The 23183-nt window shown below is 41.3% G+C and overlaps 3 protein-coding genes across 4 annotated transcripts in view; all 3 read right to left on the bottom strand.

The window, feature by feature from the left end:
- The window catches only part of RPL39 (ribosomal protein L39), a 451119-nt gene that overhangs the window by 144581 nt on the left and 283355 nt on the right, over positions 1-23183 (bottom strand). The window lies entirely within an intron of this gene.
- The window catches only part of UPF3B (UPF3B regulator of nonsense mediated mRNA decay), a 387117-nt gene that overhangs the window by 90272 nt on the left and 273662 nt on the right, over positions 1-23183 (bottom strand). The gene's annotated exons all lie outside the window — the stretch shown is intronic.
- Positions 3744-22132, bottom strand: NKAP (NFKB activating protein). The gene is made up of 9 exons (XM_050776107.1): positions 21578-22132; positions 17234-17314; positions 15096-15166; positions 14773-14913; positions 12968-13031; positions 10696-10805; positions 10523-10598; positions 8612-8761; positions 3744-4080 (listed from the first exon to the last, which is right to left on the bottom strand). Exons 1-9 carry the CDS (start codon positions 21961-21963, stop codon positions 3906-3908), a joined length of 1254 nt encoding a protein of 417 aa, XP_050632064.1. The 5' UTR covers positions 21964-22132; the 3' UTR covers positions 3744-3905.

The following is a 23183-nucleotide window of genomic DNA, read 5'->3' on the forward strand; positions in this document are numbered from 1 at the left end:
AAATTTTAAGACACCAAAGACAAAATTACATTATGCTCTGAGTGATTACTTACAAGTACATCAGAATACTTATTTACATAGAAAAGCACTGGAAAGGAAGAACACAAAATATGAAAGACAATTGATACGGTACTGAAATTTTTCTTTTTTTTTTAACTGTAAGAAATTTGTGCAATAAATAAAAAAGAAGGGAAAACCATATCAGAGCAACAGGCAAGGAGGTGGCAAACTAGGTAAGTCTCCTTGGAGAATAAAAAATATATTTAAAATACAATAGCCCTACTATAACTGATTTATGGCTCAGGTGACTAAACACAATTTGAAGCAGTAACAACACTCATGAGCTGAAAATAAAATACTTTTAGCTGTTTTATTCTTCCTGCCTCTTTCCCAAAGAATATGCCAATGAAGCTGTTCTTGATGTCACAATATTCATATATAACAAAATTTCTGCATTTAAACTACCTTGCCTACTGAAAATAGGAGAACATAATCATTTCATCTCTAGGAACCAGTAACCAAAAAAAAAAAAAAAAGTCCTTAGAGATTATTTATTTATTTATTTATTTATTTAGAGACGTAGTCTCGCTCTGTCTCCCAAGCTGGAGTACAGTGGCGTGATCTCAGCTCACTGCAACCTCCACCTCCCAGGTTCAAGTGATTCTCCTGCCTCAGCCCCCTGAGTAGCTGGGACTACAGGCACGTGCCACCACGCCCAGCTAAATTCTTTGTATTTTTAGTAGAGATGGGGTTTCACCGTGTTAGCCAGGATGGTCTTGATCTCCTGACCTCATGACCCACCCACCTTGGCCTCCCAAAGTGCTGGGATTACAGGCGTGAGCCACCACGCCCGGCTGAGAATAAAATTTTTAAGTGGGTATTATAAAATTCAGGTTTTATTATTCAGGGAAGTAGATGGATTGAGATTCAAAACTTTGGGAACTAGTTTCTTTTTAACTTTTGAAAACTACAGATTTATTAGGCTAGGCAGCAACTATGATTAGGTATAAATAAACAGAAATTCAGGGGTCATTAATGTTGCTACATGCTCTTTATTTCAGTAGTTGCGGGTTAAAAGTAGACATTTCCTGGAACATATATTTAATAGTATTTATGACTGTTAATACTATTTAATAATAAAACTTTTGGCTGGGTGTGGTGGCTCACGCCCAGCACTTTGGGAGGCCGAGGCGGTGGACTGTTTGAGGTCAGGAGTTCGAGACCAGCCTGGGCAACAAGGTGAAACCCCGTCTCTACTAAATATACAAAAATTAGCTAGGCATGGTGGTGCACACTGGTAGTGCCAGCTGCTCAGGAGGCTGAGGTGGAAGATTGCTTGAGCCCAGGAGGCAGAGGTTGCAGTGAGCTGAGATTGCACCACTGAACTCTAGCCTGGGTGACAGAGGGAGACCCTGTCTCAAAAATAATAATAAAAAAACTTTTGCTCTATACTTTGAAATATGACTGTCTTATTTAAACACTTGAAAAACAACCACTTAAAAATATAAGGCAAGAGGGCATTTTACAATAGTATAATCAGAATGTCCTTATCACCCAGGTAATTTAAATTTATCACAGGCATGTAATAATAATGCAGATCAAACAACCTTAACAAAAACAGCCAGGCATGGTTGCTCACACCTGTAATCCTAGCATTTCGGGAGGCTGAGGCGGGCAGATGACTTGAGGTCAGGAGTTCGAGACCAGCCTGGCCAAGATGGCGAAACCCCATCTCTATTGAAAATACAAAAATAAGCTAGGTGGGGTGGTGAGTGCCTGTAATCCCAGCTACTCGGGAGGCTGAGGTGGGAGGATCACTTGAACCCAGGAGGCTGAGGTTACAGTGAACCAAGATCACACCACTGGGCTCCAGCCTGAGTGACAGAGTGAGACTCTATCTCAAAAAACAAAAAACAGAAAACAAAACCAACTTTAACGAAAACAGCCAAAACTTTCAGGGTTCCCTCCCCCATTCACTCTTCTGACCTAAACAAAACGAACAAAATAAATGAAGGAACAATATCATGATATCAGAGTCCCACAATTTTCCATTTCTCCCCAACTTAAAAATAAACAGAAAGGTTTAACAGTGTATAAAATGAAATCTACTTAGTATATGAAAGACAGTTAAAAATATTTAATATCATTTTAGTTTCTCTTATGAAACAATTAAACTAAAATACTGACTCATTATATTTTTCCTTATCAGAACTCCTATTCTTTTGGATGTCATCCTATCCTCAAGCTCATATCAGCTCAGATTGAAATAAAGTACTTACATGGGCATAAAGAGTAGACTTCTTAAGACTTTATATTTGAAAGAACCATTTTTAAGTAACTTATTAAGAATTTAGGCCAGACGCGGTGGCTCACGCCTGTAATCCCAACACTTTGGGAGGCCGAGGCGGGCAGATCACCTGAGGTTGGGAGTTCTAGACCAGCCTGACCAACATGGAGAAACCCCATCTCTACTAAAAATACGAAATTAGCTGGGCATGGTGGCGCATACCTGTAATCCCAGCTACTCAGGAGGCTGAGGCAGGAGAATTGTTCGCACCCAGGAGGTGGAGGTTGTGGTGAGCCGAAATCGCCCCATTGCACTCCAGCCTGGGCAACAAGAGCGAAACTCCATCTCAAAAAAGAAACAATTTAAAATATCTAATGTTCGTATTTTCAATTCAACAAATCTGTGGGTTAGTTTGCTTTTTGGTTTGTTGGTTTTAGAGTGGAGGCAGGGACTTAAATCAAAACCCATTATTTCCAGGGCAGATCATATATTATAGTACACAAATCAGTTTTCAAATTCTAGATTTGCTTTTCGCAGCAATGCCTTCATTTTGTTAACAAAAGTGGCCTCCTATATGTTTCTATCAAGTCCATTTGTAACACATTCAACACAGAGGAGTGATAATTTCCTAAAAGTTCAGTTGGGTAGAGGTGGGGGTGGGGCAGGCACCACATAAGAGCTAATAGTAGCACTGTCTCATGGTGTGAGATTGAAGTTTCTCATCTCACTAACACTTTTTTTCATGCCACCTCTTCCAATACAGTAGGATTTTAATCATAATTTGGTTTTTTTTTTTTTTTTTGAGACAGAGTTTCACCCTTCTTGCTCAGGCTGGAGTGCAATGGCACAATCTTGGCTCACTGCAACCTCCGCCTCCTGGATTCAAGCAATTCTCCTGCCTCAGCCTCCCAAGTAGCTGGGATTACAGGCGCCCACCACCATGCCCGACTAAATTTTGTATTTTTTGGTAGGGACAGGGTTTCACCATGTTGGCCAGGCTGGTCTCGACTCCTGACCTCAGGTGATCCACCCACTTTGGCCTCCCAAAGTGCTGGGGTTACAGGTGTGAGCCACCGTGCCCGGCATTTTTTTTTTTTTTTTTTGAGACAGAGTCTTGCTCTGTTGCCCAGGCTGCAGTGTAGTGGCACAATCTCGGCTCACTGCAACCTCCACCTCCTAGGTTCAAGTGATTCTCCTGCCTCATCCTCTTGAGTAGCTGGGACTACAGGTGTGTGCCACTACTCCTGGCTGATTTTGTATTTTTAGTAGGGACAGGGTTTCACCATGTTGGCCAGGCTGGTCTCGAACTCCTGTCCTCAAGTGATCCCCCTGCCTTGGCCTCCCAAAGTGCTGGGATTACAGGCGTGAGCCACCATGCCCAGCCCATAATTTGAATTTTTAAACCAGAAAGTTATTATGGTCAATCCAAAATAACCCAAAGAACTTGCTGAAGTTATATCAATAAGTAGCTTTTTATTGAAGGACTGAAAGAATTAAATAGAAGGCACAGTAGCACTGTAAAGCTTTCTCAGAACATAATAATCTTTTTCTATGTATGTGTGGAACCCAGACTTTCTTTTTTGTTGTTAAAAATGTCTTCTGGACAATCAGAAAATCCTTATTTGTCATCCTTCCCTTTGGTCTTTCTGTAAACCATTTCCCGAAAACTGGCCAGAATCTTGTTCTCTCTCTTTCGTCTCTCTTCTTGGTTAAAGGATGCAAGGGCTCTCTTCTCATCAGCACTATAGATCTGGTTCTCTTTTCGCAGTCGCACAGCCTCCATTCGGCGATGCCTGGAGAGAATTTTATTTTTGGCTTAATTTCTCAGTAATTATTTTCATAGTACATCCTCATTAATCTTTTCTTACCCAGAGTGGTCTATTTAACAGCTGACAAATAAAAACTGTTTTTGAAATGGGTTAAGTTTCCAAAAGATAATTTATTAATATTTTAGCTGCCTGACACGTCCTTTTTGTTTTGTTTTGTTTTGTTTTGAGACGGAGTCCTGCTCTGTCGCCCAGGCTGGAGTGCAGTGGTGCAATCTCGGCTCACTGCAACTTCCACCTCCCTGGCTCAAGCAATTCCCCTATCTCAGCCTCCTGAGTAGCTGGGATTACAGGTCCGGCTAATTTTTGTATTTTTAGTAGAGACGGGGTTTCACCATGTTGGCTAGGATGATCTCGAACTCCTGAACTCAAGTAATCCACCTGTGTCAGCCTCCCAAAGTGCTGAGATTACAGGCGTGAGCCATCGTGCCTGGCCCTGATATGTCTTTGATTCATTTCCACTATTCAAATAATGATCTCTGATATCCTGTCAACATAGTACATGTTATCCTTTTTTTTTTCTTTTTTTTGAGATTTAGTCTGGCTCTGTCACCCAGGCTGGAGTGCAGTGGCGCAATCTTGGTTCACTGCGACCTCTGCCTCCCAGGCTCAAGTGATTCCCCTGCCTCAGCCTCCCGAGTAGCCAGGACTACAGGTGTGTGCCACCACGCCTGACTAATTTTTCTATTTTTAGTAGAGATGGGGTTTCGCCATGTTGGCCAGGCTGGTTTCGAACTCCTGACCTCAGGTGATCCACCCGCCTTGGCTCCCAAAGTGCTGGGATTACAGATGTGAGCCACCGTGCCCGGCCACTATCATTAATTTCAAATAGTAAGGGTATACGTCTAATTTGTTTCCAGTAAAACAACCAGAAATGGGCAAATTATTAAACTTCCTAGGTGATATATCCATTTGCCTTTGTGGAATTGATAGCAGGACAGATAAAACATTTAACTAGTCATTAATCAGATGGAACTTCCTTCAAGGTTCTACTTTACCATACAACCAAAAGAACCAGGTCTAGGCTGGGCACGGTGGCTCACGCCTGTAATCCTAGCACTTTGGGAGGCTGAGGCGGGCAGATCACTTGAGGTCAGGAGTTCAAGACCAGCCTGGCCAACGTGGTGAAACCTCGTTTCTACTAAAAATACAAAAATTAGTTGGCTGTGGTGGCGGGTGCCTGTAATCCCAGCTACTCGGGAGGCTGAGGCAGGAGAATCGTTTGAACCCAGGAGGCGGAAGTTGCAGTGAGCTGAGATCGCGCCACTGCACTCCAGCCTGGGGGACAAGAGTGAAACTAGGTCAAAAAAGAAAAAAAAAAAAAAAGAAAAAACCAAGTCTAAATCTATAATTGAAGAGCAGTTTTTGTCAGTGGATTTAACTTCTGAGTCTCCCTCTGTCACTCAGGCTGGAGTGCAGTGGCATCATCTCGGCTTATTGCAACCTCTGCCTCCCAGGTTCAACCGATTCTCCTGCCTCAGCCTCCTGAGTAGCTGGGATTACAGGCACCCGCTACCACGTCCAGCTCCTTTTTATATTTTTAGTAGAGACAGGGTTTCACCATGTTGGCCAGGCTGGTCTTGAACTCCTGGCCTCAAGTGAATCGTCTGCCTCGGCCTCCCAAAGTGCTGGGATTACAGGTGTGAGCCACCGTGCCTGGCTGCTGCACTGTTTTTTATATTTGGTAATACAGGGTCCTACTTTCATCTTTTTTCATATGAAAAACCATTTCTTTCCTATTTCACATACTGAATGGTTCTTTCTTTCCCCATTGATCCGACATGCTATCTCTTTCATACACTGAAGTTCCAAACATGTATCTTTGGGCTCTGAATTTTATTTTTATTTTTATTTTTTGAGATAGTGTTTTGCTCTTGTTGCCCAGGCTGGAGTACAATGGCGAGGTGTCAGCTCACTACAACCTCTGCCTCATGGGTTCAAGTGATTCTCCTGCCTCAGCCTCCCAAGTAGCTGGGACTACAGGCACCCGCCACCACACCCAGCTAATTTTTGTATTTTTAGTAGAGACGAGGTTTCACCACGTTGGCCAGGCTGGTCTTGAAATCCTGACCTCAGGTGATCCACCCGCCGCAGCTTCCCAAAGTGCTGGGATTACAGGCGTGAGCCACTGCGCCCAGCCTGAATTTTATTCCATTGAACAATTCAGTTGTTCTCCCATGCTTTCTAAAGTGCTGTGAGCTTCATAATAAATCCTCCTATCTTGTAGGGGAAATCTTACCTTCCTGCTCTTCTTTTTCAGGAGTGACTTGGCTATTCTTGTCCTTTTAGTCTAACATATAAATTTTAGAACTGGCTTATTAAGTTTCATGAAAAACTGTGTTGTGATTTTGATTGGGACTGTATTCAATATAAAGATCAATTTGGGAAGAACTGACAACTTTACAATATTGATTTCCTATCCATGAACCTGGTATCTCTCCAGTTATTTAAGTTTTCTTTAATCTTACCTTCTTGCTCTTCTTCTTCAGAAGTGACCTGGCTATTCTTGTCCTTTTAGTGTAATATATACATTTTAGAACCAGCTGAATAAGTCTCATGAAAAACTATGTTGTGATTTTGATTGGAACTGTTGAATATACAGATTCTTAAAGTCTTACATTTTTCTCCATAGAACCTGGGGCATCTTTTGTTAAGATTTATTCTTAAGTCCTTCATATTCTGACACTGTTATAAACTTTCTAGGTTTCTGCTGTTGGTAAATAGAAATGAAATTCATTTTTATTGGAACTGTATTGAATATACAATCTCTTAATAATGTTTTATAGTTTTCCTCACAGAGTGCTGGGCATCTTTTGTTAAGATTTATTCTGAAGTCCTTCATATTCTCTGATACTATTACAAATGTTGTTTTCTTCTTATTTAGTTACATTTTCTAGTTATCTGTTGCTGGTAAATAGAAATGCAATGGATTTTTGTGTATTAACCTTATATCCAACCATTTGTTAAACACTCCTCTTACTTATAATTTATCTGGAGATTCTTTGGGATTTTCTATGTAAACAATCAAATCATTCACAATGTCATTCACAAAAAAATGACATTTTATTTTTTGAGATGGAGTTTCACTCTTGTCACCCAGGCTGGAGTGCAATGGCATGATCTTGGCTCACTGCAACTGCCTCCTGGATTCAAGTGATTCTCCTGCCTCAGCCTCCTGAGTAGCTGGGACTATAGGCGTCCGCCACCATGCCCAGCTAATTTTTGTATTTTTGGTAAAGACGGGGTTTCACCATGTTGGCCAGGCTGGTCTTGAATTCCTGACCTCAGGTGATCCACCCAACTATGCCTCCCAAAGTGCTGGGATTACAGGCGTGAGCCACCGCACCTGGATAAAAAATGACGTTGTTATATTGTCCTTTCCAATCCTTATTATATTATTATTATTATTATTGTTTTTTCAGGCTGAGTCTTGCTCTCCAGGCTGGCATGCAGTGGTGTGATCTTGGTTCATTGCCTTCTGGGTTCAAGCGATTCTCCTGCTTCAGCCTCCTGAGCAGCTGGGATTACAGCTGCGTACCACCACGTCTGGCTAATTTTTGTGTTTTTAGTAGAGATGGGTTTCACCATGTTGCCCAGGCTAGTCTTGAACTCCTGGGCTCAAGTGATCTGCCTGCCTTGGCCTCCCAAAGTGCTGGGATTACAGGCATGAGCCACTGTGCCCGGCCTTCCTTTCCAATCCTTGTGTCTCTAATTTCTTTTTCTTGCCTTACTGCATGGGTCCTCCAATGTAATACTTCAAATATTGGTCCTCAGAATTACAAGATTCTGGAGGTGCTTCAGGGTTTCTGCAAATATTTGCCTTCAATATCATTTAAAAATAGTTATCTACTTTAAAAAGTTTATCAAGTTTTAAAGAATCCAAAATTCAATTTGATCTAAATACTCCTGCCCTATTAGCTCATTCTCCTGGTTCTTCCTGGAACTTTTCCCTTTCCTAATTTTATATTTGTTTCCCCATGCTGAATCCAGTGTCTTTTTAAAATTTATATATTTATTCATTTATTTATTAGCCAGGACATGTTCTCAGCTGACCAATGTCTTTTATCATCTTTTTCTGTTATTCAGTCTCAGAAATCTGGGCCCATAAAGAACTGGAGACAAACTTGTAACCAGGAAACACTGTCTTGCGAAAATATTTCCTTAATTGCCACATTCCTCACGGGACAGTGATAAATAGCTGAATTTAACTATATCCTCCAGTGGATAAAATATCTGTACCCAAATACCAACTAGGAAAGGACATTAGAAAGACTGATTCTTTGAAGTCAGAGATATAGCTGAGTTTGAGGCTGAGTTGCATATATACTTGGAATTGCAGAAAACCATGTTATACTAACAAAACTAATATCAAACCAATATTTATACTCTACTTTTAATAAGAAACAGTCACTTAATGAGAATCAATTATGAAAATATAATTCTGGTAGTAAAAAAGAAGATCTAGTCATGGAAACTGAGCTTAATGCCAATAACATACCTGCTACCACTCATTACATAACCTGAGCATTCAAATGATGCAATTTCTTCACTTGTCAAGCCAATTTCACCTCTTCGTGGGATACGTTTTCCAGCTTTTACATATTCAGCCATAGCTGCGCCTTCACCAGGTAACAGAGCATGGCCATAGCTACAAAGTAATTCAGAATTCAGAAAACGTCCATTAAATCATCTTAATATTAAAAACTCATAATCTAAAGAGAGCACCAAAAAACCCCACATTTTCTCTCAGACAAGAGTAGGAGTAACAATGCTCAGCAGTAGTGCGCTAGGAAGCTCAATGTGAATTGCTTTATCCTAATTAGTGTATTAAATATTGCATTGCACTACGACCTATACAACTAACCCAGAAATGCAGAAATATTTTGAAAAAAAGAACTGATGTGAGTATAGATTCACAGTTTACAATTATGGATTAATTTATCCCTACAGGTATTGTCATTACTGGTTCTGGCTCCAGCTGATTCCCTTTCCCTTTTTCCCTTAAAAAATCCAAAGTATGCCAGGCACAGTGTCTCATGCCTATAATCCAAGCACTTTGGGAGGCCGAGGCGGGCGGATCACCTGAGGTCAGGAGCTCGAGACCAGCCTGGCCAACATGGCGAAACCCCGTCTCTACTAAAAATACAAAATTAGCCGGGCATGGTGGTGCATGCTTGTAGTCCCAGCTACTCAGGAGGCTGAGGCAGGAGAATCACTTGAACCCAGGAGGTGGAGGTTGCAGTGAGCCGAGATCGTGTCACTGCACTCCAGCCTGGGTGACAGAGCGAGACTTTGTCTCAAAAAAAAAAAAAAAAAAAAAAAAAAAATCCAAAGTAGGCTGAGTGTAGTGACTGATGCCTGTAATCTCAGCATTTTGGGAGGCTGAAGCAGGCAGATCACTTGAGGTCAGGAGTTCGAGACTATCCTGGCCAACATGGTGAAACCCCATCTCTACTAAAAATACAAAAATTAGCCTGGGCGTGGTGGCAGGCACCTGTAACCCTGGCTACTTGGGAGGCTGAGGCAGGAGAATCACTTGAACCTGGGAGGCGGAGGTTGCAGTGAGCGAAGATCATGCCACTGCACTCCAGTCTGGGCGACAGAGTGAAACTCAATCACGCCACTGTGCTTCAGCCTGGGAGACAGAGTGAGACACCATCTCAAAAAAACAAAACAAAACAAACAAAAAATTCTAGGCCAGGTGTGGTGGCTCACGCCTGTAATCCCAGCACTTTGGGAGGCTGAGGCAGGTGGATCATGAGGTCAGGAATTTGAAACCAGCCTGACCAACATGGTAAAACCTCGTCTCTACTGAAAATACAAAAAAATTAGCCGGGTGTGGTGGCGCATGCCTGTAATCCCAGTTGCTCAGGAGGCTGAGGCAGGAGAATCGCTTGAACCTGGGAGGCAGGGGTTACAGCGAGACAAGATCACGCCAGTAAACTCCAGCCTGGGCGACAGAGCGAGACTCAGTCTCAAAAAAAGAAAAAAAAAATTCTGCTGGTAAAAAAAAAAATAAGAGAAAAAAAGGAATAAAAAATTCTGTGAGGATCAAAGAGAAATAGAAATCACACCTACTTGTGGAGGGGAAGTATTGGGAATCGGCATATGCATCTCCTTTTGAAAAGTGCTTCGAAGGATAGTAAGGATTTTAACAGGAAGAAACTGGGGATAAGGAAGAGAACAAAGGGCAGGGAAAAGAAGGGAAGGCATACTGGATGAAGAAATAAGCTGAACACTGCATAAAAGTTGCAAAGTACACATTAAGCATAGGGAATATTTAGTATGTCAAGCTCAGCCAGAACCCGAAGTAGATATAAGGGAAAAGAGTCAGATAAGCTTGGCAAGGTAAGTTAGGCCCAGACTTTTTGGAAGGTACTTTAGATATTATAAACACACTGCTACTTACTTCAAAGGTTTATCATCTTGAGAGGTAAGTGTTTTTGGAGCCTCTGGGCCAATTAAATCTGAGGGTTCTTCAGCCTCTGCATGAAAGATATTAAGAAACACATTCACATTCTGACTAATTGGTTACTTTAATGTTTCATCTGTTCTGAGTTAAAGTCTATCAGAAGAACCTACTTGTTCGATCCTTCCAGGGATTTTCCAGAAACTCTTCTTGGGATTCTTTAGAGCTTGAATCACTAGACTCTTTTCTGCTCTTCTTAGACTTCTTTTTCTTATATTTCTTCCTATAGGGATTATAATTTGATGCAAATTCACTTAATCTTCCTATGTTAGAGGGCATCTTAATTTTTCTTTTTCTTTCTAAATTTTGAACTGGTAACTATATATCTTAATTTTTCAAGGCAAAGAAAGGTGACAATAAAATGATCTGAGTTCCCAGAGTATTCAAATTTGCAAGATAATTTTACTTAAAAAAATCTGCTTCTAACTTATCCTTGGAAACATAGCAAGACCTCGTCTCTATTAAAAAAAAAAAAAAAGTAGCTGGGTGTGATGGCACAAACACCTGTAGTCTAAGCTATTCAGGAGGCTGAGGAGGGAGGATCACTTGAGCCCAGGAGTTCAAGGCTGCAATGAGCTATGATTAGCCACTGCATTCCAGCCTGGGCAACAGAGCGAGACATTGTCTCTAAACAATTTTTAAAAAAACTATTCTTATTTAACCAAATCATCTTTTGCTATAAAAATTATCACTAAAGGAGGCTGGGTGTAGTGTTTCACCCCTGTAATCCCAGCACATTGGGAGGCTGAGGCGGGTAGGTCACTTGAGCCCAGGGGTTAGAAACTAGCCCTGGGCAACATGACAAAACTGTGTCCCTACAAAAAATATAAAAATTAGCCAGGTGTGGTGGCACACGTCTGTAGTCCCAGGTATGGGGAAGGTGGGGTCAGAGGTGGGAGGATGGCTTGATCCTGGAAGGTTGAGGTTATAGTGAGCTGTGATCGTGCCACTGCACTCCAGCCTGGGTGACAGGGTGAGACACGGTCTCAAAAAAAAAAAAAAAAATTCACTAAAGGGAATAATGAAATACAGTTCTGATGTTGTAGAAAGACAACAGAAATAAAACAGCCTAAAAAGTTCCAACAATTTGAACATTATGAACAATTTTATGTGTAATGGATTAAAATGTCAAATATGTTTAAATCCTTGGGTTCATAAAACTTTTAAAAAATTCAATTCATTATTTGAAAAGTAATAAAACAAAAACAATCAAGCAATTATCCTGCTCTTACTATATAACTATATTTCAGGGTATCTAAATAGTTGATGAGGGTAAGTTTCTCTTAAAGAATTATTTGCCTAATAAACGAAGGATAAAGCTAGGATTACTATCATCATTTTACAACCCCTAATGAAATAATTGATCGAGATAATGACCATCAATGGTTGTTAATATGATAAAAAGAGACAACCAGACATTATTTGCCTACTGACAGTACACAGCACCACCTATGAAGTATTCTTTCCCCAAACTCAAATCTGAACCTTGTCAGGCCTCTAGACCTATCAATCTATTAGAAATACAGAGGACAGAACATGCCAAAAAAACCCTAAGAATACAGTCATTGCAATTTAGGGACATTATTTGGATCCTGATTGGAATAAACTACAGAAAAAACGGCTGAGAATTGAGGAATTATTATTAAATGTTTTAGGCACAATAGTAGCATTCTGGTTATGGGTTTTTTGTTTTTTTTTTAAAAATATAGAGACAGGGTCTAGCTATGTTGCCCAGGCTGGTCTTGAATTCCTGGGCTCAAGCGATCCTCCTGCCTGGCCTCCCAAAGTGCAGGGATTACAGATATGTGCCACTGTGTCTGGCCAGTTTTTTGCTTTGTTTTGTTTTGTTTTGTTTTGTTTTAAAGAATGCCTATCTTTTAGAGAAAGGTACTGAATTGCTTATGGATGGAATGATATCTGAGATTGGTTCCAAAATAAATGATGGATGGCAGATACTGACAATGAGTTGATAATTATTTAGACTGCATGACAGGTGCAGGAGGCATCATTATACTATTTTATGTAATTTTATATACATTTGAAATTTTCTGGCCGGGTGTGGTGGCTCACACCTGTAATCCCAGCACTTTGGGAGGCCAAAGTGGGAGGATCACTTGAGGTCAGGAGTTTGAAACCAGCCTGGCCAACATGGTGAAATCCCATCTCTACTGAAAAACACAAAAATTAGCCGGGCATGGTGGTGGGTGCCTACAATCCCAGCTACTCGGGAGGTTGAGACATGAGAATCGCTTGAACCTGGGAGGCAGAGGTTGCAGTGAGCCGAGATCGAACCACTGCACTCCAGCCTGAGCAACAGAGTGAGACTCTGTCTCCAAAAAAAAAAAAAGAAAAGAAATTTTCCATAATAAAACTTAAAAAACTGACGATCTGTGTTTCTTCTTCTTTTCCTTTTTCTTGGCTTTCTTTGCTCTCCTTTTGTTATCTTCATCTGCAAATTAAAGCACATTACAATTAAGAAAAAATTTAACTCTAAAATTGTAGTACTTTTGAGTAGGTAACTACCCTACTGCTGTCCCATTTATTGTTACAAAGAAATTACCTCATTGAAACATTTATTGCTATTTGTCAGGAACTGTAGGAGGTACTGTGAACATAGAAATTAAAGTCACTAGGTATTTGGTGATATAGGGTATTATTATTAATTTTATTGTGTGAGATAGTGTGGTGGCTAAGTAGGAAAATGCCTCTTTGTACGGGACACATACAGAAATATTTAGGGTGAAAGTGTGAGAATATTTGTAATTAACTTTGACTATCTCAGTGAAAAGCCCGTATTTGAAGCAAATATGTAAAAATACTAACAACTGCCAGATCTAGGTGATAAGTATATGGTATTAATTATACTATTCTCTTCGCTTTTCTGAATATTTAAATATTTTCATAATAAAAAGGGAAAGAAAACTATGTGTGTGTTGGAGGAGGGGAGAGAGAATACTTTCCCGGAGCTCAGTCTAATGGAGGAGACAGGTAAAGAGATCGATACAATCTGGAGTGATAGAAGGAAGCTTGGGGAACCTGGACACACAGAGGAGTCTCAAAATCAGACTGATTTGGGGAGGGTGGCTGAGGAATGGTTGATAAGGAAAGGTGACTCTTAAAGTAGTTCTTTGATTACAAAAGTAACGCATGCCCATTGGTGCAATGAGTAAACCAAGCTGGATGGAGGGAGAGACTGGCATTGTAGGCAGAGGGCCTCTCTACCAAGTAACAATTAAGAGAAAGAACACGGAATACTGAGGAGACAGAAAGTAGTTTTCAGATTACAGAGGATGCTGCAAGAGAGTGTAACAGGGTATGTGTGATTAGAGAGAAGTGAGTCAGGGTCTGAACTTCACCCTGAAGGCTATGGAGTGCTATTGAAGGATTTTAAGTAGGTATTTCGTGATATAGGGTATTATTATTAATTTTATTGTATGAGCTAGTGTTGTAGTTAGGTGTAAAAAAATGCCTCTTTTTAAGGGATGCATACAGAAATATTTGAAAGTTCTGTCTGCCAGCATTGAGGAAGAGAAGTGACAGGGAGGGCCAGGAAACTTGGGCGATATCAGAGGACGGTGAATCTTTGTGTAATGTGTTAACCTCAGAGGAATCACCTTCTGGTCAATCATCAGACAGGAGAGAGTACAAAAAAGAGACTTTTTGTGATGCACTACCGCAGATAGGGTGCCTTCCACAAATAGGCAGCCAGCATGAAGTAGGCACTTTATGGCATACCTTTTTGAAAACTGTACAGAGGTGCTCACTGGGCACGAGAATTAAACAAAAGAGCCCTTCCACTGGGCTGATGCAGCCCTGTAAGGCTTACTTTGGTACAGCCCAACCCCCTGACTTGGTCTGGTGCCATGTGCCTTGTAAAACTTTGCACAACCAATCCCAATACGGAGTCAGATTGCTTAGGTTTGAATCCAAACTGTGTGACCTTAGGGATAGTACTTGTAACCTGCTCTGTCTCCTTTTCTTCATCTATAAGATGTACCCTACAGTTATTGTATGGATTAAATGGCAATAATGAATATAAAGTGCTTATTGGGGTACCTGGCACAAGGTTAGCAAGTGTTCAAAAAATCTTCAGTATTATTATTGTTTCTAGGAACCTTCTTCTAAAATAAGTTTTAAGAAGTAAAACTAGTTTTGAAGCAAGGCTTACAGAATGCTCTTGGCTTTCTTACCACTGGAGTCTGTTTCAGAATCAGAGTCACTGTCGCTATCTTCAGAATACTTCTTATGTTTTCTTTTCGATGATTTTTTCTTTCTCCTTTTCTTGGACCTTTCTTTTGAATGGCTAGACTTCTTCTTCTTCTTTTTTTCTTCTAAGAAAATACAAATAAAAAAGTTATATTCTAAAAAAGTATTTCTGAACATCAAAAGAAACAGACGATGGGCAATTTGAGTAAAAGCAAAGTCTAATGTTCAACTATTTACAAACTGATTTTTAAAAATTTCTCAATAAAATAGCTCTGTATTTAAAAAATACCTTTTTTTTTTTTAATACCTTCTGAAGTGGAAGCTGAAGTAGTGCTTTTCTTTGGCTCTTCATCCTCCACTGGTGTATGTTCATCAGAACTGAATTTAAATAAAATGGTTATAAGAATTAGGAAAGTGACGAGATATGGACCATGGAGCATAAAAATATGAACTCCAAATTTTTCAATAACAGCATTGATTGTCCAAGAACCATTAAAAGCAAGCGTTGGAGATCCTAAGGCAGAACTTGGGAATCAAAAAAAACAAAACAACAACAAAGCAAGCACTGAATTACTTTCATAAACGTGCAGTTCAAGGGTCTACCATCTTTGTAAAAATAAAATAACTTATCATCTGCATAACACTTTAGAGTTTACAGAGTGCTATTTAAACAAAGCAGCATGGAGGATTTATATTTTCATAAGAAACTACAGGGAAAAAGTAGAGAAACAGGAACCATAGGAAAGATTAAAGAAACAGGATATAAGAAGGCTGAAGAAAGACTTTATAATTTTATTTTAATCATGTAAAAGACAAATGGTAAAGCAGTAACTGTTCTGTCTCCTCAGAACAAAAACCTAACAAACTACAGTCTAAAGAGATTTTGTTCTGTTGCAGAGAATTCTGAAAATGAGTATTATTTAAATTCTACAATAGTTTAGAAAAGGAGTTTCCACATCATATAATATTTTCCTCTGAAGATTACACTTGGAGTAATTTAAATATCGTCTAGAAAATTATTTTGGCTAGGCGTGGTGGCCCCCGCCTGTAATCCCAGCACTTTGGGAAGCCGAGGTGGGCGGATCATGAGGTCTGGAGTTCAAGACCAGCCTGACCAACATGGTGAAACCCCATCTCTACTAAAAATACAAAAATCAGCCGGGCATGGTGGCGCGCACCTGTAATCCCAGGTACTCGGGAAGCTGAGGCAGGAGGATCACTTGAACCTGGGAGGCGGAGGTTGTGGTGAGCCAAGCCGAGATCGCACCACTGCACTCCAGCCTGGGTGACAGAGTGAGACTGTGTCTCAAAAAAAAAAAAGAAGAAAGAAAGAAAACTATTTTTAGGGTTCCTTCCAACTGTAATTCAATGCATTCAGGTTCAAGCATTTTCTTTTTTTTTTCCCTCTTAAATAGAGATGGGGTCTCGTTATTTGCCCAGGCTGGTCTTGAACTCCTGGGCTCAAGGAATCCACCTGCCTTGGCCTCCCAAAGTGCCGTGATTACAGATGTGAGCCACTGCACCTGGCCTCTTCAAGCATTTTCTAAAGGTATCTGTAAGAAAAAGTTTCAGATAATAATGCTTTATTATTCAGTCACAAATTACAGGTTTACCTGTCAAACACACATTGTCTCAACTCATCCTAAAGTTGGCACAGAAATAGAGAGGGAAGAAGAAACATATGAGTAGCATCAAAGAGAAAAGAAATAAGCAAAAAGAAAAAGCATTAAGCCTGCAGACAGTATTGGATATAGGAATATTAACCAAACAAAACCATACTGGTATATTCATTTTAAAAAATCTCTTTGCAGGCCGGGTGCAGTGGCTCACGCACTTTGGGAGGCCGAGGCAAGCGGATCACGAGGTCAGGAGTTTGAGACCAGCCTGGCCAACATGGCAAAACCACCGTCTCTACTAAAAATACAAAAATTAGCCGGGTGTGGTGGCAGGCGCCTGTAATCCCAGCTATTCAGGAGGCTGAGGCAGGAGAATCACTTGAACCCAGGAGGCAGAGGTTGCAGTGAGCTGAGACTGCACCATTTCACTCCAGTCTGGGTGACAGAGCAAGACTCCATTTCAAAAACACAAAAACAAAAACAAAAACAAAAAACTCTTTGTAATGCTAATATCTGGCATGCAATCTGCCACTGAGTTAGTTAAGAAAAAATAATTCAAAATAATGTGTATTATTTAACAATGAACCCTTCTATTAATAGAAAATTTATACTTCACAAATTATTTTAGATTATGCTAAAATCTACTAGCAACATGTTTTAATCTTTAGATATGTTCTATGTTTTTAAAACGTAAGGGGTAGATGAATATAAATCACAAGAAAGAAAAATGTGAGATATATTTAAAGTTCTTCATTTAAACATTTTGATAATAGATTCAGGATTTAAACACATATTATAACATTTAAAAATATATTTTTTAACCACTTACTCTGGTTCAGGATTCTTTGGAGAAAGTCCCCATACTTCAGGAGCTCCCAGTTCTCCAATTCTCTCTCTCTCACTTAATCTCCTAGCAGATAAAGATATGTAAATTATAACTCAATGGCTGAGTTGTTTCCTAAATATATAATCAAATTCAATAGGAGTCTAGTTAAGCCTTTTTTCCCCTTGTATTTTAAACATGAATAAAAACTTGGTTTAAATGTAAACTCATCACTTAAGTCTGATGTTCTGATGATACTATCAAATGGTACAGACTATAGAAATGATGGCCTGGGAGACTGTCAAGTGCATCCATTCTGCTGAATGCATGACACAGCTCTTAATTGCTCATTTCATCATCTGTAATATGTGACAGAAACAGTTTCACATTTGTAAGTAACTTCATTTGTTTACAGATTTATGAAAGGTGAAGAGAAGTCTCTTTTGATTTGGTCCAACCTTCAGTTTTCAGAAACCAAGGAATGAAGAAAATAAAAATGATGCATTAGACGTAGAAAACAACTGAAGTTCTGAAAATGAAAGAAAAGTTTTTATTTTATTTTATTATTTATTTATTTTTTTAGACGGAGTCTTGCTTTGTTGCCCAGGCTGGAGTGCAGTGGCACGATCTTGGCTCACTGCAACCTCCACCTCCTGGGTTCAATTCAATCAGGTGATCCACCTCAGGTGCTGGGATTACAGGTGTGAGCCACCACACCCAGCCTGAAAGAAAAGTGTTTTATTTTTTGTAGAGATGAGGTCTTGTGGCCCGGCACAGTGGCACATGCCTGTAATCCCAGCACTTTGGGAGGCTGAGGTGGGCGGATCGCTTGAGATTAGGAGTTCAAGACCAGCCTGGCCAACATGGTGAAACCCCGTCTCTACTAAAAATAGAAAAATTAGCCAGTTGTGGTGGCGCATGCCTATAATCCCTGCTACTAGGGAGACTGAGGCAGGAGAATCGCTTAAACCCAGGAGGCGGAAGTTTCAGTGAGCCAAGATCGCGCCACTGCACTCTAACCTGGAAGACAGAGCGAGACTCTGTCTCAAAAAAAAAAAAGAAAAAGAGGTCTTGCTTTGTTGCCCAGGTTGATCTTGAACTCCTGGCCTCAAGCAATCCTCTTGCCTCAGCCTCCCAAAGTGTTGGGATCAGAGACATGAGCCACTGCACCTAGTCAAAAAGTTTCATTTAACAAAAAATGTACTGGGGGCTGGGCGTGGTGGCTCACGCCTGTAAACTCAACACTTTGGGAGGCCGAGGCAGGTGGATCACTTGAGGTCAGGAGTTCAAGACCAGCCTGGCCAACATGGTAAAACCCTGTCTCTACTAAAAATACAAAAATTAGCTGGATGCGGTGGCGTGCGCCTGTAGTTCCAGCTATTCAGAAGGCTGAGGCTGGAGAATCCCTTGAACGCCGGAGGTGGAGGTTGCAGTGAGCCAAGGTCACGCCACTGCACGTGATAGCCTGGGTGATAGAGCAAGACTCTTATCTTGAAATAAAAATCCAAAAAAACACACAAAAAAACTATACTCAATGAGATACAAGGTTTGTTCCCTCTCTGTTTTCCTTTTAGTTCCTTTTTGGAAAAGGACTGCATTTTGTATCTATTCTTTGAAGGATAATTTATTTCTAAAATTTGTTTCTTCCTTTGTTTTATGCCTGTGGTTTCTTGTTCTAATTTTTGTTATTCCTCATAAACTAAAAAAACAAAACAAAACAAAGACTAAGGCTCATTCTCTCAAAGTTTAGCTGCTTGTGACTCCATTTGTTTTTAAAAATCCTTACAAAATAAATATAATTGGAATGAGTGTTTGAATAAATTGTTTTTGCTTCCTTAACCAGGGGAAAAGGTATTATAACTATGCAGAGTCAGACTGAGAGTGTTTCTCACCTGAAGTAACAGACAATTTAGAAGGTAACATACTTATAGCCGTACTTGGAATTTATGAATTATGGGGGGAAGAATGCCTACCAAACTGTAAACAGTAGGAAGTCCTGTTGTCACCTGGTTTCATCTGTAATGTTAAGATAAATTATTGGCTGGGCCCAGCACTTTGGGAGGCTGAGGTGGGTAGATCACCTGAGGTCAGGAGTTCGAGACCAGCCTGGCCAACATGGCGAAACCCCGTCTCTACTAAAAACACAAAAATTAGCTGGGTGTGGTGGTGCATGCCTATAATCCCAGCTATTCAGGAGATCGAGGCAGAAGAATCACTTGAACCCAGGAGGCAGAGGCTGCAGTGAGCCGAGATTACGCCACTGCATTCCAGCCTGGGAGACAGAGCGAGACTCCATCTCAAAAAAAAAAAAAAAAAGATAAATTATTTTCTAAATGTACATATGCAAGTTTCATCCAGGCAGTTCTGACATCTTTTGGTGAGGATTCTCCAAGAAGAAACCATTTACTTTTTGACTGACATAGCCTGTGGGTATGTTTCTGAAAAATTTAACTTGGAGAGATGGGTCTCTAACCTAACTCAGGACTGTTTTTACTCCTATGCAAGAAACATTAATAACACTTATGGAATAGTTACTATGTTCCAGGCACTTAATTATTAAAATCCCAAAATCCGTAGTACTTATTTTATCCCCTTTTTAATGATGAAGAAATGGAACCCAGAGAGGTTAAGTAACTTGACCAAGGTCACACAGCTATTAAGTGGCAAATAAGGGCTTCATACTCAGTCTGATTCTGGAGTTTGTCCTTTTCCTTTCTTCCTTTTCTTCTCTTTGGTTTTTTTTTTTTTTTTTTTTTTTGCTTGTTTTTTTTTTGTTTTTGAGACAGGATCTCCCTCTGTCACCGAAGCTGGAGTGCAGTGGTGAGACCATGGCTCACTGAAGCCTTGACCTCTCCAGCTAAAGTGATCCTCCCACTTCAGCATCCCCAGTACCTGATATTACAAGCACATGCCACCTTGCCCAGTTAATTTTTAAAACACTTTTTGTAGAGACAGGGTACCCTTTATTGCCCAGGCTGGTCTTGAACTCCTGGATTCAAGTGATCCTCATGCCTTGGCCTCCTAAAGTGTTGGGATTACAGGCATGAGCCTCTGTGCCCGGCCAAAAATGCATAGTTTTAAGGAGAAAGGAAAAGGCTCATAATTATTGTTGTGTAAGTCTTAATATCTTACGTTTATTGTTAAATTATGTGTCAGGCACTGTACTAAGTTATTTACGTGCACTTATATGTTTAAAAGATGAGAAACTTAGAAATATTACAGGAATTGAGAGGTAAGTTAAAGTTCCAACAGCTGGGAGATGTCTTGATTCTTTTTCTTTCGGCAGTGGGAGGTAATAAACTATAGTGATGAAAAGGACAGGTTCAGCGGGGCATGTGGGGCATACCTGTAATCCCAGCACTTTGGGAGGCCAAAGTGGGAGGATCACTTGAGACCAGGAGTTCGATACCAGCCTGGGCAACATGGTGAAACCGTCTCTACCAAAAAATATAAAAATAAGCCGGGTGTGGTGGTGCGCACCTATAGTGCCAGCTATGAGGAAGGCAGAGGTGGGAGGATCACTTGAGCCCAAGAAAGTGGAGGCTGCAGTGAGCCAAGACTGCACCACTGCACTCCAGCCTGGGCGACAGGGCTAGACCCTGCCTCTAAAACAAAACAAAACAATCCCCAAGCTATGCATTTTTCTACTCCAATACTCACTTTCATTAGAGATCGTCTCATTCTGGCGTCATTTTTCGACGTCAAGACTGAGACCACTTAACAAGACCTTCCTCAAGTTGGGGTCATCTATAGCTTATCAGATCACTTTTCCTACATGCATCTAATTGTCTTGTCTGAGGGGAAGGTTTATTTCCTCTCCAGCTTAAACCCTTGATTTCATCCCTTCCTAATTCCCCACAAAACATTTCTACATACATATCCTGTTATCTCAGACCTGTGAGTTTCTTCATTCAACAAGCAATGGTTGAGCGCCTATAAAGTATTAGGCACTTAGAATTCTGTGATCAGAATTCTCCTCCGTTCACTGGCTCCTCCTTTCCATGAGCTCAGTCTAGTGGTGAATACAAATATATTAACGAATGATAATGACACCACCAGGTAAATGCTACAATTCTGGTAGGTATGAGGCTCTCGGCAATATTCGCTAACAAGACAGGAGGTAGAAGGGGGTAGCGGGAGACCAGGGCACTATATGAAGGGGCCTGAGGGTAAGGGAAAATGAAAAGGACGAATAAAGGGTTGTCGTGGGTGGATTAAAGAAAGGGATGAAAATGGGCGCAAGGCAAGCAGAGTGAGCGAAATGCGAATGGTCAGAAGCGGAATGAATGATAGATCGGACTCTAAAGGCACGTAGGCTCGTACAAGAGAAAGTGCGGCCGTCTCACTCACTTCTGCCGCAGGCTCTCCTCCCTCTCCTTGTCGAGGAGGCTAGGCCAAGGCTTGTCGCTCCCGTAGGGGCGCGAGTAGCTGCCATAATAGACTGACGAGGAGGCAGAAGCGAAGGGGATGCCCCGGGGTGCAGAGGGCCGCTCTCGAGAACGCGACCGGGAGCGTGAGCGGTAGGACTGGTTTCGGGAGCCTTGGCTGAGGCCACCCAACTGATGGCTGAGTCCATTCCGGTCCCCGGACCGAGAGCAAGAGCGCGAGCGAGAGCGGCGGCCCCGCGGAGAGCGGGCAGATTTGCTGGGCTTCGGACTCTTGGACGAACTGCGACGTCTTCCCCCCGAGCCCGAGGCCTCCCTATCCGGGGTGCGCGAGCCGGACACCGGAGCCATTGCTACTGGGGCGCCCCAGCAGCAGTGGGAGAAGGTGGCGCTCTCGCGAGCCTAGGAAGATAATCTGTTGCCTTGGTTCCCGGGACCTGCCGCTGCGGAACAGCCCAAATCTGAGGAAACCTTGGAAACAGTTCTGGGTACGTTTGCAAAACCCTTCCCCGGATCTAGGCGGTCGTCGCCGACAGGAAGCGATGTGTGTATCAATATAAATAAGCCGGTGGGGCAACTAGATTGCATACATCCTTCCAGTTCCGAGTGAGGTTCCTCAAGTCTAAGCAAGAGACCAAGTCCTTTCTCAGCCTTGAATTTGAAACACTTGAAGGGAAGTATATATTTCACTGAATATATATTTCAAACACAATATACCGTATACATTTCACTGAGTGGCCGTATGAACAACACAGTTAATTCTGCTTGTGTTTCATGTGCTTTCTGTATGCATTCGTATGTAAATGTGTGTGTGTGTGTATGTCATGTATGAAAGTATGAATGTATATTTTCTTCTTCTTTCCAATCCCAAGCAAATAAGGAGGGTTTTTTGCGACTGGGGATGAGCTATGATGTCTAAGCCCCATATTGCCGTGTTAGCTTAGAGGGCGCAAATTTTGTTAATGGCTCGCGCCTGATAAACTCCAATTAAGTTTCCCGCCTAGAGAAAAACTGTATACTTATCCCCTAGCCACCCGTCTTCACCAACGTGCCCCAGCAAAAGGAGTTTTTTTTTTTTTTTTTCTTGAGACTGGAACTCACTCTGCTCACTCTGTCGCCCAGGATGGAGTACAGTGGCAAGATCTCGGCTCCCTGAAACCTCTGCCTCCCGGGCTCAAGCGATCCTCCCACCTCCGCCTCCTGAGTCGCTGGGACTACAGGCGCGTACGACACCAAGTCTGGCTAATTTTTTTTTTTTTTTTGAGGGGGATTGGGGAGAGACAGGGTTTCATCTTGTTGCCCAGGCTGGTCTCGAACTCTTGGGCTCAAGTGATCCGCCAGCCTCGGCCTCCCAAAGTGCTGGGATTATAGGCGTGAGCCACCGCGTCTGGCCTGTATTTTTTTTTTCTCCAAAAAGTGTCATTTTGTTTTTTATTTTTATTTTTTATTTTTGAGACGGGCTCACTCTGTCACCCAGGCTGGAGTGCAGTGGCATATCTCGGCTCACTGCAACCTGTGCCTCCCAGGTTCAAGTGATTCTCCTGTCTCAGTCTCCTGAGTACCTGGGATTA

The sequence above is a fragment of the Macaca thibetana genome, chromosome X (assembly GCF_024542745.1).
Source record: "Macaca thibetana thibetana isolate TM-01 chromosome X, ASM2454274v1, whole genome shotgun sequence".
NCBI classification, from domain to species: domain Eukaryota; kingdom Metazoa; phylum Chordata; class Mammalia; order Primates; family Cercopithecidae; genus Macaca; species Macaca thibetana.

Excerpts from the sequence above, each read along its gene's own strand:
- NKAP (XM_050776107.1), bottom strand. The coding sequence starts at position 21,963 with ATGGCTCCGGTGTCCGGCTCGCGCACCCCGGATAGGGAGGCCTCGGGC. Across the intron at positions 14,914-15,095 it reads TTCAGCTTCCACTTCAGAAG|AAGAAAAAAAGAAGAAGAAG; the intron begins GTATTAAAAAAA and ends GTATTTTCTTAG. Across the intron at positions 4,081-8,611 it reads TATGTAATGAGTGGTAGCAG|GCATCGCCGAATGGAGGCTG; the intron begins GTATGTTATTGG and ends AATTCTCTCCAG.